Source organism: Manis pentadactyla, chromosome X, assembly GCF_030020395.1.
Source record: "Manis pentadactyla isolate mManPen7 chromosome X, mManPen7.hap1, whole genome shotgun sequence".
Taxonomy (NCBI): Eukaryota; Metazoa; Chordata; class Mammalia; order Pholidota; family Manidae; genus Manis; species Manis pentadactyla.
The window spans coordinates 75,866,000-75,884,196 of NC_080038.1; the positions used below are offsets into that span (position 1 = coordinate 75,866,000).

Sequence of the window (18,197 nt, forward strand, 5' to 3'; positions counted from 1 at the left end):
TCCCATGACTCGTTCTGGTACGTTTATCTCCCACAAGTCCTTTGTTGTATAGTCTCATTTCTTCCTTATCAGGATCAGTATACCCCCATATGGGTTATCACTATTAACCTAGTTATTAGCCTGACAACCATGAAAAGAAGTGGGGGAATCGCCTGAAAGAACACTTGTTCCTTTGTAGAGGACAAACCCCTGCAGTGTATTCCTTAATAGGTGAAATCATAGTTCTTATTGAGGGGCAGACCATGTCTGCAAACTCTGTAGGTCCCATGGAGTCTGCAGATACATAATTCTTAGAAGTATCTACTCAGATATCCTCATCTCATCTTTTAGGGTCCCAAGTTCTCCCAGCCAGGTCCCAAACTTAGCATAAGAGACCTGCCTTACCTGAGCACTTTAAATATCTCTGAAGTTCCATGACTGTTTATTAAACTGAGTTTGTCTTCCAGTTGTGTCTTCTCTTCCACTGAAAGAGATAATAGCTTTTCTGTAAGCTACAAAGAAAGATCTCTAGACTTTAATTGCAAAAGATCTCATATTTAATCTTTGTCTGTTAACCACTCTCTGAAGGATGTTAAAACAACTCAGCATGAAACAGCCAATTTCACTGTCCTTATTTTCAATGCCCCCCCCCATATACTTCATAGGTCCCAATTATTACACTGACAATGGTATTTCCTTTTGTTGGAATATTTTCCTAGATCGTCACAAATAAGTTTTAGCATATGGACCATCATCATATGCACATTCAGGATGTGGTCCTCATTTCTAGATGAACAGGGACCCATCCAGTACAGAAATACTATCATACTATTGGCTTTCTCAGACCACTTCTGGTAAAAAGTGTGTCAATTCAGATACTTCAAGAATCAGATTACATGACAAAAATGTAAGATATTTAAAGAAATGTCTATGAAGGATAAAGTAAAGAGGAGCTAGGGTAGGCAGAGAGAGCTTTCAGACAATGATGCAAGTCTGCCATCTGAAAAGAAGGCCAACAAGGGAAACTGAATGGGAAGAGCTTCAAACTCCAGGGCAGCTGAGAGAAAGTCTTGGCTAGGCCAAAAGGGAGTCCAAGAGCAGGCTGTCCATTAAAGCAGTCCCTCATTGACCTAGAAAGGCTCAGCTGTAGTATCTCCAGCATGCTCAGTCACTGACAGAAAGCAACCCTGGAAGAGTATGGCTTCAGCAGTAATGCTGTGGTAGATTCCAAAGATTTCACAGTCTGAGCATGCATGTGCAGAAAGCTCCCCTAAGTCATCGGCCAGCGTATGGTCAGTGGATAGAGAGGGGCAGACTCCCGGGCGGGGGCTGGCCTTGGACAGGCACATGCCTCCTCCCAGGCCAGAATTTATCACAGTGTGCATCATCTCTGTGATCACAGACCCGTAGGAAACCAATGCCAGGGCTGGGCTTCGCCGGGCACCAGGCATCCCGTGAGCCTTCAAAATGCGACACCTGTGAGCCTGGATTGTCGCGCAAGCCGGCCTGGGGGCAGACTGACTCTCCCCAGTTTCAATGGACCCCTCTGGCTAAAGTCTTGTGCACTGTGGTGCCCCTGCAGCCTGAGGCCGCCCTTCGAGATGAGCACTGTGCAAGCGCAGGACCCTCGTCAGCGCAGTTCCCAGTGGCCAGAGAACAAGAGTCGGGCAGCTGAAGGTGTGCAAGGGGTGTGTGTTCACCAGAGGGGACTCCCTGTGGGTCCCTGGCAATCGGCCTCCTTCCAGGCCCCATACGATGCAGGGGTGCGCGGAGCGGGAGAAATATGCACCTCCCAGCGCGTCCCCCAGGAACCTCTGGAATGAGGAACTCCTGGGCCCCAAGGCTGCCATAGTTGCCGTGGTCCCCATCTTGCAGCCAGACCTAAGGGTCGACTGCTGGTCGCCAGGGTAAAGTGGCCACCTCAGGACCCTCTCCAGGGGTGTGTTCGACCCCCCAGTTGGCTAAGCAGAGAGAGGCACCCAGCCCCAAAGTCCTGTAAGGGACGACGCGGGCTGAGGTTGGAACTGTGGTCAGCTACCACAGACGGGAGGACGCGTGCTAGGGCAGAGGACGAGGGAACCGGCCGTCTTTGTCTGAAACTCTGGGACACGTGGAAGCCACGGTTTGCCTGAACGGCCAGCAGGGGGACCCCTTGGGGCGGCCCCTACAAATGGCACCTGGCTGTTTCTTCCCATCTGAAGTTACCTGAAGATTATCTAACGAAAAATTCATTCTACCTTTTCCAAGCCAGAGCATTTTTTATTTATTTCAGAACATTAATGTCTCTCCTTTATATTGCCTAAGATGACACAAGTCATTTTGTAGCCCCTGCATGCTAGGCACTTGGTCATGCTTAATAGCATGAAAAATTAGGCTAAATCTCATTGTTTATAAAAAAGTGCATTCATCAGAGCTCACAGCTTGTTTTAAAATAAGTTGTGCAGAAAAGGACTGGAGGTTGTAACAGTATTTAGTCAGGGAAAATTCATAACAAAATATAATTAATAATGATAACAATATAAGGGTTGTGAGAGTCAAGTTACTTTATATACATAAAGTGTTCAAAAGAGTATATAACACATAGTAGACAATAAATTTCAGTTAGGGTTATTAGTTCTACTCTTACTAATACTATTAATTCCTAAGATAAGTAACATTGGAGGAAGATCAGATTTGGGAGAAAAACGCCTGTGTGATTTTAGAAAAGGTAACAATTAATAGAAATTGAAGTAAAACAATATAGACATAACAGTATACAGGCAATGTGGTAGGCAGAATAATGTTCCCCAAACATATTTACATCCTAATCCCTAGAATCTATGAATATCTTATGTTACACTGAAAATGGGAATTAAAGTTACAAGTGTAATTAAGTTTGCTAATCATCTAACCTTAAAATGAGATTATCCTAGATTATATGGGCTCAATATCATAACAAAAAACATTTAATGGGGAAGAAAGAGGCAGAAGAGTTGGTATCAGAGCAATGTGTTATGAAAAGGACTCAACCAGCCATTGCTAGTTTTAAAGATGGAGGAAGGAACCTCTGCCAAGGAATATACGACGTCTCCAGAAGCTGGAAAGGCAAGCAAACATTCTTCTCTAAAGCCTCTGGAAATGAATACAGCCTTGCTAATACACTTATTTTAGCCATTTGAGGACTGTACTGGATGTATGACCTCTAGAACTATATGATAATAAATTCTGTTGTTTCAAACCAGAAAGGTTATGGTAATTTGTAACACCAGCAATAAAATCTAATACAAGTGACTAATGAAAGTCAAGTGGTATTTTCTACACAAATTCAAGGAAGTGTACTGGTTAAGAGAAGCACTTTAATTTAGGGCTATAGAATCAGATCATGTTTGAATCTTAGATCCACTTACTGATTGTATGAGCTTGGCAAATAACCTCTTTGGGTCTCAGTTTCGGTATCTGTAAATGGACATATTAATAATAGTTTAAGCTTCATAAAGTTGTAAGGATTAAATATAAAGCAGTAGCACAGTTCCTGGTATGTACTAATTGGACAATAGCTTTTAGGTATTATTTTATCCACATGTGACAGTTGTGGATCATGAGCTATGAAGAAATAAAAAGGCCACTAATGAAGTCACAGAGAAGAAAGTTGAAATAATTTTACCTCCCTCTCTGTTAAGTTCTGAACCTGGCTGTAGATATGTTATGCTTCCTTGAGAGTAAACACCACATACACAACACTTATACAAGCCAGTGTCAGATCAAAGCCAAAGAGAAACCAGAAACCAGTTCTCTTGATTGCCATGCTGTCCTAGTTTCATATCTCCAACTTGAGTATAAGTGCCTCAACTATGTCGGTGCAAAATATTTCAAGTAGCTCTCACACTAAGTCATGCACAGTAGTGGGAGCAGAAAATGCCCATGTAGTGCTTGCCATTAGTGAGAATAAAATTAGTGAGAGTCAGCATTCATACCTCTCTCCCCAGAGATAGGAGATGGTCCAAAGAATAAAACCATTAAAGCATTGAGAAACTGAAGCCTCTCAAAGAAACAGCTTTCTATTACAGGTCTCCTTTGCCTTCATAGAAATAACTTCTGGGTTATCCTACCTGCACAGATGAGCATTAATGTATTTGAGATATGCAAAACTATGGTATCTAACTTTTTGTGTCAATTAATATTTGAGAATGCAATAAAAATTAATTTATCACTTTTTGAGGTGACAGAGCACCATGTTAAAAAAAGACATGATAAAAAATGTCCTACTATAATACTGGCAATATAATGACCACCTTGGATTTCCTGTTACCACAGAGTCTCTAAAATTGAAGATACAGTGAGGTTATTATAACATCATGCAAATGAAATGAATCTTCTCACTATCCTACTCTGAAATCTTGGATGGCTCTTCAGTGCTTCAGAATGTTTTATCATAAAAAACTGGAAAGGCTGTGGTAACAGTGAGGTGTGATTAGGCTATTTAGGTGGTGTGAATTGGGGGGACTGTTTTTTATAACAAATACAAATGAAAACACGTAATATGTTAACTAAAAGTTGAAATACGGAGACATATGAAAATTCAACATCCAGAGGAAACAGGGACAAGATTGTAAGTTTGAGAAAAAGCAGCAGTTTAGCACTTATCAGAAACTGTATTGAAGTTTTACAAATTCAGGAATGAAAAGGTACTGGGGGAACTGCCAGATAACTATTGAGAGTCTGCAGCTCCCTTTAATGACACACAGGCTCAAATGTGTGTGCATGTTCAGCTATCCTAAAAATATAGAATGAGATAAAAAACAAACAAATCTAAGCCACTACAATAATTAGGGTGATAGGGTTTACTAAATTGCACAGAGTTAAAAACAGAGGTACAAAATGGTCTTAGACATTTGCATAACATTCCATCAACTCATCAGAATATACATTCTTCTCAACAGCACATGGAACACACTACAGGAGAGATTATATGTTAGGCAACAAACATGTCTCAATAAATTTAAAAAGACTGAAATCAACCACATCTTTTTCAACTGCATCTTTTCCAACCACAATGGGATGACATTAGAAATAAATTACCAGAAGAAAACTGTAACATTCACAAATATGTGGATATTAAACACCATGCAACTGTACAACCATGTCAAATAAAAAATCAAAAGAGAAATTAGAAAGTATTGAGACAAATGAAGATGAAAATACATCATGTTAAAACTTATGACATGCAGCAAAAGCAGCTCTAAGAAGCAAGTTCATAGTGATAAATACATGAGGAAAAAATAAAGAGCTGAAATAAACAACCTAACTTTGTATTAAAAAAACTACAGAAAAGGTAAATGAAATAAATTAATCAGGCAACATAGAAGAAATGGATAATTTCTTAGAAACATATGACCTACCAAGACTGAGTCATGAAGAAATGGAAAAACTAAACAGACAGATTACTAGTAAGGCAGTTGAATCTGTAATCAAAAACCTCCCAAGAACATGGCTCATTAGTGAATTTCTCTGAATATTAAAAAGAATTAATATCAAACTTCCTCAAACTCTATAAAAAATAGAATAGGGAAAACTTACAAACTCATTTTGTGTGGCAGTGTTATCCTGATACCAAAACCACATAAGGCAATACAAGAAAAGAAATCCCTGACAAACATAGATGCAAAAATTCTCAACAAAATACTAGCATAACAAATTTAACAATAGAGTAAAAGATTCATATGTCACTATCAAGTGGGATTCATTCCCGGGATGCAAGGATGTTTGAACCTCCACAAATTAATCAATGTTCTACACTAAACTAATAGTATGAAGGATAAAATTCATACCATCATTTCAATAGATGTAGAAAAAGAATTTGGCAAAATTCGACACCCTTTCACGATAAAAAATGTCTCAACAAACTGGGTATAGAGAGAATGTAACTCAACATAAAAATGGTGATATATAACAAGCACACAACTAAATATTTTCCTCTAAGATCAGGGACAAAATAAGGATGCCCACTTTATCCACTTCATTCAACAAAATACTGGGATCCAAGCCAGATCAACTAGGCCACAAAGACAAATAAAGTCATCAGAATTGGAATGGAAGAAGAAAAACTTTCTATTTGAATATAACAAGATTTATATATATAAAACCCTAAAGAGGCCATCAAGAAACTAGTAGAATTAAAAAATAAATTCAGTAAGTTATGAAGATAAAAACTAATATACAAAAATCTGCTGCATTTCTATAAAATAATAATGAAGCAGCAGAAAGGAAAATTAAGAAAACAATCGCATTTAAAATAGCATCAAAATGCGGAGCTAGAGGGTATTATGCTCAGTGAAATAAGCCAAGCAAAGAAAGAGAAATACCAAATGATTTCACTCATCTGTGGAGTATAAGAACAAAGGAAAAACTGAAGGAACAAAACAGAAGCAGAATCACAGAACCCAAGAATGGACTAACAGGTACCAAAGGGAAAGGAACTGGGGAGGATGGGTGGGTAGGGAGGGTTAAGGGGGGGGGAAGAAGAAAGGGGGTATTATGATTAGCATGCATAATGGGGGGGTGGGAAAAGGGGAGGGCTGTACAGCACAGAGAAGACAAGTAGTGATTCTACAACATTTTGCTCTGCTGATGGACAGTGACTGTAAAGGGGTCTGTGGGGAGGACCTGGTATAGGGGAGAGCCTAGTAAACATAATATTCTTCATGTAATTGTAGATTAATGATAACAAAAAAAGAAAGAAAAGGGGGATTACTCCCTGATAGGATAAAACTAACTGCAAATCACCGATTAATGCATGCTTTAAATATCCTTAATTTTGATCATTTAAAGGGTGTCAGATGATCAGCTATAGAAGTACATTTTTCTGATAATATTCCTTTCTCTTAAAAAAAAAAAAAGCAGTTCCTGTATGGTGATCTCCAATAGGTTCTTCACAATGGTATAAAGGGCATATCAAAGTGTAGGCAAAGGGTTTGTTTGTGTTTATACAGAGGATCAAAGCCTAATTTGGCTACCCAGAAAACGAATTAAGATACAATATGAAGAAGAACTTCCAATGTCAACATTCTCTGGAAGAGTCATTTTAGAAGATGATCATCAAAAAACTTCAACAAAGATCCTGGTGCTGCTGCAGTTGTAGCTGCAGTCATCCCACTGGTTCCTGGACATGCCACTGGAATGAAGAAGGAGATATCTAAGCTGGCCTGTGCATGCAGTAAAACAACAAATTTGACTGGATTTATACTGCCAGAACTCAACCAAGAATTAGGAGAAGTGCAAGTTGCAGTGCTCCAAAATCTTGCAACTATAGACTATCTACTGTTAAAAGAACATATGGGATATGAACAGTTCCCAGGAATGTGGTGTGTTAATTTGTCTGATTTTTCTCAAACTATTCAAATTCAGTTAGACAATATCCATCATATCATTGATAAGTTTTCACAAATGCCTAGGGTGCCTAACTGGTTTCCTTGGTTTCACTGGATATGGCTGGTAATTGTAGGTCTTCTTTGGTTATGTAGCTGTATTCCTATTATGTTAATGTGTGCACACAATTTAATTAGTAATTTAAAACCTATACATGCTTATGTTAGACTACAAGAAGATATGTCAAAGAAATAATCAATCTTCCCATGTTTTCTTCTGTCTGCTACTTCTATAGCTTTTCTTCTTCCTTCATAATTACAACCCCTAAGTAGAATTTGTGCCTCATATTGAAATTACCAAGTATCATAATTCTTCCAAGTAATAAAGATACCTCAAGACCAATGCTGGGCATAGAAGCCACAGGGCATAAATCTGCAAAGAAGTAAAAAGCTAACCTTTTCAAACAATATTGCTTCTCTCTCACTTACCAACTTTACATTTCCCTGTATGGCCCCAGAAGATGACTGGTTAGCCAGAGACGGGTAAGATTCCTCAAGGGAGGAACAACCTAAGACAGGCACAGTCGCAGGGGGGCCATCAGGTGATAAATTGGGAATCAATAGAGGTAAGACTTAGAACCTCACCCCCCCTGTTTTGAGAGAAATCTTCTGCATCCGTGGATGTTTTGTTGCCCTTGTCTAGCTTGGATTAATACTTAGTCTATAGGCACACACCTGATCATCTACATTTGCCCTCTTACAGCACTAAACTATGTTTTCTACCTTTATCTTGCATCTACCAACCACTTCAGCATTTTATTAAAAATAATAATAATAATAATAATATAAAGGGAGAAATGTGGGATTCACATAAAAATCAAACGAATAATCATAATTGACCTGATTGTTTATAGTTCATGATGTGTGATCAAAACCGAAAGTTTCTGTGATGACTGTCCTTGCACTGTTCACCATGTAAGAACTTATTCATTATGTAAGAACTTGTTCACCATTTAAAAACTTGTTCGTTATGCTTCAGAAGATTGGAGACTGTCGAGAATTAGGCTTGGGGTCAATTAATGATTGTGCATTGAGTCCCCTATACAGAATTTTATTGTTGTTAACAACCATATGATCAATAAATATGAGAGATGCCCTGTCAAAAGTAAATAAATAAATAAGTAAAATAAAATAGCATCAAAATGTTAAAAAACTTGGGAATAAATTTAACATTGTACATGAAAGATCTGTACAATAGAAACTATGACATTGCTGAAAGAAATGGAAAAAGATACAAATGCCGGGAAAGATATTACATGCTTATAGACTTAAAGAATTTCTATTGCTAAAATATCCATACTTCCTAAAACAATCTACAGATTCAACGTAATCCCTATCAGAATTCCAATGGCATTTTTCACAGATATATATAAAATAATCCTGAAATTTATATGGAACTAAAAAAGATCATATATAGCCAATGCAATCATGAGAAAGAACAACAAATCTGGATGCATCACATGTCCTCATTCAAATCACATTAAAAAGCTGTAGTAACGAAAACAGTATACTATTGGCATAAAAACACACACATAAAACAGTGAAAAGTACAGAACCAAGAAATAAATCAATTAATTTATGACTAAGGAGCCAAGAATAAATAACGGAGAAAGGGTGTTGGGAAAACTGGACAGCTACATACAAGAGAATGAAACTAGACCACTGTCTAACACCTTACATGAAAATCAACTCAAAATGTTTTGAACAATTGAAGGACCATAAAACTCCTAGCAGAAAACATTGGGATAAGCTTCTTGACATCCATTCAGGCAATGTTTTTTTGTGGAGAAGACATCAAGTGCAAAGGGAACAGAAGCAAAAATAAACAAGTGGGAGGCAGAGCCAAGATGGTGGCGTGAGTAGAGCAGTGGAAATCTCCTCCCAAAACCACATATATCTATGAAAACATAACAAAGACAAGTCTTCCTAAAATAGACACCAGAGGACACAGGACAACATCCAGACCACACCCACAACTGCGAGAACCCAGCGCCTCACGAAGGGGGTAAGATACAAGCCCCAGGCCTGCAGGAAAAAAGCGCCCCTCTCCCCAACTCCTGGCAGGAGAAGAGGAGTCTGAGCGGGGAAGGATAGAGAGCCCAGGACTGCTAAATACCCAGCCCTAGCCATCTGGACCAGAGTGCAGACACAGTGCATGCACGGGGCCCTGGATACTAGGGAAACAGGGCAGGAGGAATGGTGAGTGGCTGCCTGAGGACGACACCGGAGAACAAAGAAACGGGAGCGGCCATTTTTTTTTTCTTTTTCTTTTTTTTTTTTTTGCGAGTGCTTTTTGGAAGTCTTAAAGGGACAGGGACTCCTATACTAGGGAAACAGGGCAGCAAGACTGGTGAGTGGGTGACTGAGGCGGGCGCCTGAGGACAAAGAAAAGCGTGTGGTTTTTGTATTTTTGTTTGTTTGGGTTTTTTAAAAATTATTTATTTAATTATGTTGTTGTTGTTTTGGTTTGGTGAGTGCTTTTTGGAAGTCTTAAAGGGGCAGGGCGGGACACTTAGTCCAGAGGCAGGGAATCTGGGGATCTCTGGGCACTCTAACCCCCTGGGCAGCAGGTAGCATGGAGGCTCCTTATGGAGATAAATAGCCTCCCGGCCGCTCCCCCTCCAACGGGGCTCCACCATTTTGGAGCAGCAGCCCGAGCCAGGCCACGACCACAGCAACAGTGGAGATAAACTCCATAGCAGCCAGGCAGGAAGCAGAAGCCCTGTCTGTGCGCAGCTTCCCAGCACAAGTCAATAGAGGTCGCTGTTCTCCCGGGAGAGGAAGGCCACAAACCAACAAGAAGGAAAGCTCTTCCAGCCATCACTCATACCAGCTCTGCAAACTATCTCTATCACCATGAAAAGGCAAAACTACAGGCAGACAAAGATCACAGAGTCAACACCTGAGAAGGAGACAGTCCTAACCAGTCTTCCTGAAAAAGAATTGAAAATAAAAATCATGAACATGCTGATGGACATGCAGAGAAAAATGCAAGAGCAATGGGATGAAGTCCGGAGGGAGATCACAGATGCCAGGAAGGAGATTACAGAAGTGAAACAAACCCTGGAAAGATTTACAAGACAGAATGGATAAGATGCAAGAGGCCATTGAAGGAATAGAAACCAGAGAACAGGAACACATAGAAGCTGACATAGAGAGAGACAAAAGGATCTCCAGGAATGAAACAATACTAAGAGAACTGTGTGACCAATCCAAAAGGAATAATATCCGTATTATAGGGGTTCCAGAAGAAGAAGAGAGAGGAAAAGGGATAGAAAGTGTCTTTGAAGAAATAATTGCTGAAAACTTCCCCAAACTGGGGGTGGGGGGAATAATCGAACAAGTCACAGAAATACACAGAACCCCCAACAGAAAGGATCCAAAGAGGACAACACCAAGACACATAATAATTAAAATGGCAAGGATCAAAGACAAAGAAAGAGTTTTAAAGGCAGCTAGAGAGAGAAAGGTAACCTATAAAGGAAAACCCATCAGGCTATCATCAGACTTCTCGACAGAAACCCTACAGGCCAGAAGAGAATGGTATGATATATTTAATACAATGAAACAAAAGGGCCTTGAACCAAGGATACTGTATCCAGCACGACTATCATTTAAATATGATGGTGGGATTAAAAAATTCCCAGACAAGCAAAAGCTGAGGGAATTTGCTTCCCAAAAACCACCTCTACAGGGCATCTAACAGGGACTGCTCTACATGGGATCACTCCTAAAAAGAGCACAGAACAAAATACCCAACATATGAAGAAAGGAGGAGGAGGAATAAGAAGGGAGAGAAGAAAAGAATCCCCAGGCAGTGTATACAACAGCTCAATAAGCGAGCTAAGTTAGGCAGTAAGATAATAAAGGAGCCAAGAATATACAATGGAGAAAGGGTGTTGGGAAAACTGGACAGCTACATACAAGAGAATGAAACTAGACCACTGTCTAACAACTTACATGAAAATCAACTCAAAAAGTATTGAACAATCCCAAGTATTTTAATCCCAAGATACTAAAGAGGCTAACCTTGAACCTTTGGTAACCACGAATTTAAAGCCTGCAATGGCAATAAGTACATATCTCTCAATAGTCACCCTAAATGTAAATGGACTTAATGCACCAATCAAAGGACACAGAGTAATCGAATGGATAAAAAAGCAAGACCGATCTACAAGCTGCTTACAAAAACTCACCTCAAACCCAAAGACATGCACAGACTAAAAGTCAAGGGATGGAAAACATATTTCAGACAAACAACAGTGAGAAGAAAGCAGGGATTGCAGTACTAATATCAGACAAAATAGACTTCAAAACAAAGAAAGTAACAAGAGATAAAGAAGGACACTACATAATGATAAAGGGCTCAGTCCAACAAGAGAATATAACCATTCTAAATATATATGCCCCCAACACAGGAGCACAAGAATATGTGAAACAAATACTAACAGAACTAAAGGGGGAAATAGACTGCAATGCATTCATTTTAGGAGACTTCAACACGCCACTCACTCCAAAGGATAGATCCAATGGGCAGAAAATAAGTAAGGACACGGAGTTACTGCACAACACAGTAGAACAGATGGACCTAATAGACATCTATAGAACTCTACATCCAAAAGCAACCGGATATACATTCTTCTCAAACGCACATGGAACATTCTCCAGAATAGACCACATACTAGCCCACAAAAACAGCTTAAGTAAATTCCAAAATATTGAAATTCTAACAACCAATTTTTCAGACCACAAAGGTATAAAACTAGAAATAAATTCTACAAAGAAAACAAAAAGGCTCACAAACACTTGGAGGGGGAACAACATGCTTCTAAATAATCAATGGATCAACGAACAAATCAAAATAGAGATCAAGGAATATATAGAAACAAATGAAAACAACAACATAAAGCCCCAAATTCTGTGGGACACAGCAAAAGCAGTCTTAAGAGGAAAGTATATAGCAATACAGGCACACTTAAAGAAAGAAGAACAATCCCAAATGAATAGTCTAACATCACAATTATCGAAACTGGAAAAAGAAGAACAAATGAGGCCTAAAGTCAGCAGAAGGAGGGACATAAAGATCAGAGAAGAAATAAACAAAATTGAGAAGAATAAAACAATAGCAAAAATCAATGAAACCAAGAGCTAGTTCTTTGAGAAAATAAACAAAATAGATAAGCCTCTAGCCAAACTTATGAGGAGAAAAAGAGAATCATCACAGATCAACAGAATCAGAAATGAGAACAGAAAAATCATGACAGACTCCACAGAAATACAAAGAATTATTAAAGACTACTATGGAAACCTTTATGCCACCAAGCTGGAAAACCAAGAATAAATGGTCAACTTCCTAGGAAAATACAACCTTCCAAGACTGACCAAGGAAGAAACACAAAAGTTAAACAAACCAATTATGAGCAAATAAATTGAAACGGTAATCATAAAATTACCAAAGAACAAAACCACCGGGGTGGATGGATTTACTTCAGAAATTTATTGGACACACACTGAAGACATAATACCCATGCTCCTTAAAGTTTTCCGAAATATAGAAGAGGAGGGAATACTCCCAAACTCATTCTATGAAGCCAACATCACCCTAATACCAAAACCAGGCAAAGACCCCACCAAAAAAGAAAATTACAGACCAATATCCCTGATGAATGTAGATGCAAAAATATTCAATAAAATATTAGCAAACCGAATTCAACAGTATATCAAAAGGATCATACACCATGACCAAGTGGGTTACATCCCAGGGATGCAAGGATGGTACAACTTTCGAAAATCCATCAACATCATCCACCACATCAACAAAAAGAAAGACAAAAACCACATGATCATCTCCATAGATGCTGAAAAAGCATTTGACAAAATTCAAAATCCATTCACGATAAAAACTCTCAGCAAAATGGGAATAGAGGCCAAGTACCTCAACATAATAAAGGCCATATATGATAAACTCACAGCCAAAATTATACTAAACGGTGAGAAGCTGAAAGCTTTTCCTCTGTGATCGGGAACTAGAAAGGGATGCCCACTCTCACCACTGCTATTTAACATAGCACTGGAGGTCCTAGCCACGGCCATCAGAGAAACAAAGAAATACAAGGAATCCAGATTGGTAAAGAAGAAGTTAAACTGTCACTCTTTGCAGATGACATGATATTGTGCATAAAAAGCCCTAAAGACTCCACTCCAAAACTACTAGAACTGATATCGGAATACAGCAAAGTTGCAGTATAAAAAATTAACACACAGAAATCTGTAGCTTTCCTATACACTATCAATGAACCAGTAGAAAGAGAAATCAGGAAAAAAAATTCCATTCACAATTGCATCAAAAAGAATAAAATACCTAGAAATAAACCTAACCAAAGAAGTGAAAGACCTATAACCTGAAAACTACAAGTCACTCTTAAGAGAAATTAAAGGGGACACTAACAAATGGAAACTCATCCCATACTCATGGCTAGGAAGAATTAATATCGTCAAAATGGCCATCCTGCCCAAAGCAATATACAGATTTGATGAAATCCCTATCAAATTACTAGCATTATTCTTCAATGAACTGGAACAAATAATTCAAAAATTCAAATGGATACACCAAAGACCCTGAATAGCCAAAGCAATCCTGAGAAAGAAGAATAAAGTAGGGGGGATCTCACTCCCCAACTTCAAGCTCTACTACAAAGTCATAGTAATCAAGACAATTTGGTACTGGCACAAGAACAGAGGCACAGACCTGTGGAACAGATTAGAGACTCCAGACATTAACCCAAACATATATGGTCAATTAATATTTGATAAAGGAGCCATGGACATACAATGGCAAAATGACAGTCTCTTCAACAGATGGTGTTGGCAAAACTGGACAGCTACATGTAGGAGAATTAAACTGGAACATTGTCTAACCCCATACACAATAGTAAATTCAAAATGGATCAAAGACCTGAATGTAAGTTATGAAACCATAAAACTCTTAGAAAAAAACATAGGCAGAAACCTTTTAGACATAAACATGAGTGACCTCTTTTTGAACATATCTCCCCGGGCAAGGAAAACAACAGCAAAAATGAACAAGTGGGACTATATTAAGCTGAAAAGCTTCTGTACAGCAAACAGCACCATCAATAGAACAAAAAGGAACCCTACAGTATGGGAGAATATATTTGAAAATGACAGGTCCGATAAAGGCTTGTCATCCAAAATATATAAAGTGCTCACCCACCTCAACAATCAAAAAACAAACAATCCACTTAAAAAATGGGCAGAGGAACTGAACAGACACTTCTCCAAAAAAGAAATACAGATGGCCATCAGACACATGAAAAGATGTTCCACATCCCTAATTATCAGAGAAATGCAAATTAAAACTACAATGAGGTGTCACCTCACACCAGTAAGAATGGCTGCCATCCAAAAGACAAACAACAACAAATGTTGGTGAGGCTGTGGAGAAAGGGGAACCCTCCTACACTGCTGTTGGAAATGTAAGTTAGTTCAACCATTGTGGAAAAGCAGTATGGAGGTTCCTCAAAATGCTCAAAATAAACTTACCATTTGACCCAGGAATTCCACTCCTAGGAATTTACCCTAAGAACGCAGCACTGAAGTTTGAAAAAGACAGATGCACCCCTCTGTTTATCGCAGCACTATTTACAATAGACAAGAATTGGAAGCAACCTAAGTGTCCATTAGTAGATGATTGGATAAAGAGAATGTGGTACATATACACAATGGAATATTACTCAGCCATAAGAAGAAAACAAATCCTACCATTTGCAGCAACATGGATGGATCTAGAGCTTATTATGCTCAGTGAAATAAGCCGAGCAGAGAAAGAGAAATACCAAATGATTTCACTCATTTGTGGGGTATAAGAACAAAGGAAAAACTGAAAGAAGAAAACAGCAGCATAATCACAAAACCCAAGAATGGACTAACAAATACCAAAGGGAAAGGGACTGGGCAGGATGGGTGGGTAAGGAGGGATAAGGGGGGGGGAGACGAAGGGGGGTATTAAGATTAGCATACATAAAGGGGGGGTGGGAGAAAGGGGAGGGCTGTACAACATAAAGAAGACAAGTAGTGATTCTACAGCATTTTGCTATGCTGATGGACAGTGACTGTAAAGGGGTTTATAGGGGGGACCTGGTATAGGGGAGAGCCTAGTAAACATAATATTCTTCATGTAATTGTAGATTAATGATAACAAAAAAAAAGAAAGGGGGATTACTCCCTTATAGGATAAAACTAACTGTAAATCAATGATTAATGCATGCTTTAAATATCCTTAATTTTGATCATTTAAAGGGTGTCAGATGATCAGCTATGGGAGTACATTTTTCTGATAATATTCCTTTCTCTTAAAAAAAAAAAGCAGTTCCTGTGTGGTGACCTCCAATAAGTTCTTCACAATGGTATTAAGGGCATATCAAAGTGTGGGCAAAGGGTCTGTTTGTGTTTATACAGAGGATCAAAGCCCAATTTGGCTACCCAGAAAATGAAATAAGATACGATATGAAGAAGAAGTTCCAACATCAACATACTCTGGAAGAGTCATTAAAGAAGATGATCATCAAAAAAATCAACAAAGATCCTGGCACTGTTGCAGTTGTAGCTGCATTCATCCCACTGGTTCCTGGACTTGCCATTGGAATGAAGAAGGAGATATCTAAGCTGGTCTGTGCATACAGTAAAATAATGAATTTGACTGGATCTATACTGTTGGAACTCAACCAAGAATTAGGAGAAGTGAAAGTTGCAGCGCTCCAAAATCTTAAGACTATAGACTATCTACTGTTAACATATGTAATGTGAACAGTTCCCAGAAATGTGTTGTTTTAAATTGTCTGATTTTTCTCAAACTATTCAAAGTCAGTTAAATATCCATCATATCATGGATAAGTTTTCACAAATGCTTAGGGTGCCTAACTGGTTTTCTTGGTTTTACTGGAGATGGCTGGTAATTGTAGGTCTGCTTTGGTTATGTAACTGCATTCCTATTATGTTAATGTGTGTGTGCAATTTAATTAGTAGTTTAAAACCTATACATGCTTAAGTTACTCTACAAGAAGATATGTCAAAGAAATAACCAATCTTCCCATGTTTTCTTCCGTGTGCTACTTCTATCGCTTTTCTTCTTCCTTCCTAATTACAGCCCTTAAATAGAATTCATGCCTCATATTGAAATTACCGAGTATCATAATTCTTCCAAGTGGTAAATATACCTCAAGACAAATGCTGGGCATAAAACCCACAGGGCATAAATCTACAAAGAAGTAAAAAGCTAACCTTTTCAAACAATATGGCTTCTCTCTCACTTACCAACTTTACATTTCCCTGTATGGCCCCGGAAGGAAAAACCTAAGACAGGCACAGTCGCAGGGCGGCCATCAGGAGAGAAATTGAGGATCAACAGAGGTGAGGCTTAGAACCTCACCCCCCTGTTTTGAGAGAAATCTTCTGCATACGTGGATGTTTTGTTGCCCTTGTCTAGCTTGGATTAATACTTAGCCTATAAGCACACACCTGATCATCTACATTTGCTTTCTTACACCACTAAACTATGTTTTCTACCTTTATCTTGCATCTACCTACCACTTCAGCATTTTAATAATAATAATAGTAATAATAATAATAATAAGGGAGAAATATGGGATTCACATATAAATCAAGTATAAAAATCAAACTAATATTCATATCTGACCTGATTGTTTGTAGTTCATAACGCGTGATCGAAACCGAAAATTTCTGTGATGACTGCCCTTGTACTGTTCACCATGTAAGAACTCATTCACTATGTAAGAATTTGTTCACCATGTAAGAACTTGTTCGTTGTGTTTCGGAAGATCGGAGACTGATGAGAATTAGGCTTGTGGTGGATTAATGATTGTGCATTGAGTCCCCTGTACAGAATTTTATTGTTGTTAACTGCTAACAACCATTTGATCAATAAATATGAGAGATGCCCTCTCAAAATAAATAAATAAATAAAATAAACAAGTGGATTTATATCAAACTAAAAAGCTTCTGCACATCAAAGAAAAACACCAATAAAATGAAAAGGCAACCTACTGAATGGGAGAAAAGATTTAGAAATCATATACCTAATAATGGAATCTAATAAGAGATTACTGTCCAAACTATATATAGAACTCATGCAACTCAATAGCAAGGAAACAAACAATCCAATATTAAAATGTTCAGAAGACTATACTTTCAGGGACCATTTCTATAGTTCACTACTGGGGAAGTTTCTCTGAACATATAGATCACCCCAAACCACAAGGAGGAAGCACATTGTTCTCTCCTGAGCATGAAGTCTGTTCCTCGTGTTGCTTCTGCAACTGCTATTTACCATTTATTATCATTCTTCAATTCCTTTTGGGGTGAAAGGGGGAGAATGCTGTCTGAGTGGTTTCTGCTTATGTAGTAGTACAGCATGGAAAATATAGCCAATGATTCTGTTACATCTTTCTGTGTTGACAAATAGTAACCTCACTAGTTGGGGTGAGGATTTAATAATGTATACAACTATTGAACTACTGTGTTGTATACTTGAAAACAAAGTAAGATTTTATACCAACTATACTGAAATAAAAAAGAGAAAATAAAATGTGCAGTGGAACTGAATAGATATTTTTCCAAAGAAGATATACAAATGGCTGACAGGTATATGAAAGACACTTAACATCATTATTCATCAGGGAAATGCACATTAAAACAATGAAATATCACCTCACACTTTTAGGATGGCTACATTTTTTAGCTTAAACCTAATTACTATTTTATTTATCTATCTATCTA

The 18,197-nt window shown here is 38.3% G+C and overlaps 1 protein-coding gene and 1 non-coding gene across 2 annotated transcripts in view; both read left to right on the forward strand.

Annotated features, from left to right (window-relative positions):
* CYLC1 (cylicin 1) overlaps positions 1 to 1,654 on the forward strand; it is a 68,729-nt gene extending 67,075 nt beyond the window's left edge. Inside the window, 1 exon segment of the mRNA XM_057495361.1 lies at positions 1,382 to 1,654. Within this exon segment, the coding sequence (XP_057351344.1) occupies positions 1,382 to 1,654 (273 nt within the window).
* A 15,943-nt stretch (positions 1,655 to 17,597) lies between these two features.
* On the forward strand, positions 17,598 to 17,809 carry LOC118922495 (small nucleolar RNA U3). The gene has a single exon (XR_005028792.2). It is a non-coding gene; the product is annotated as a small nucleolar RNA U3 (small nucleolar RNA).
* Positions 17,810 to 18,197: the final 388 nt, after the last annotated feature.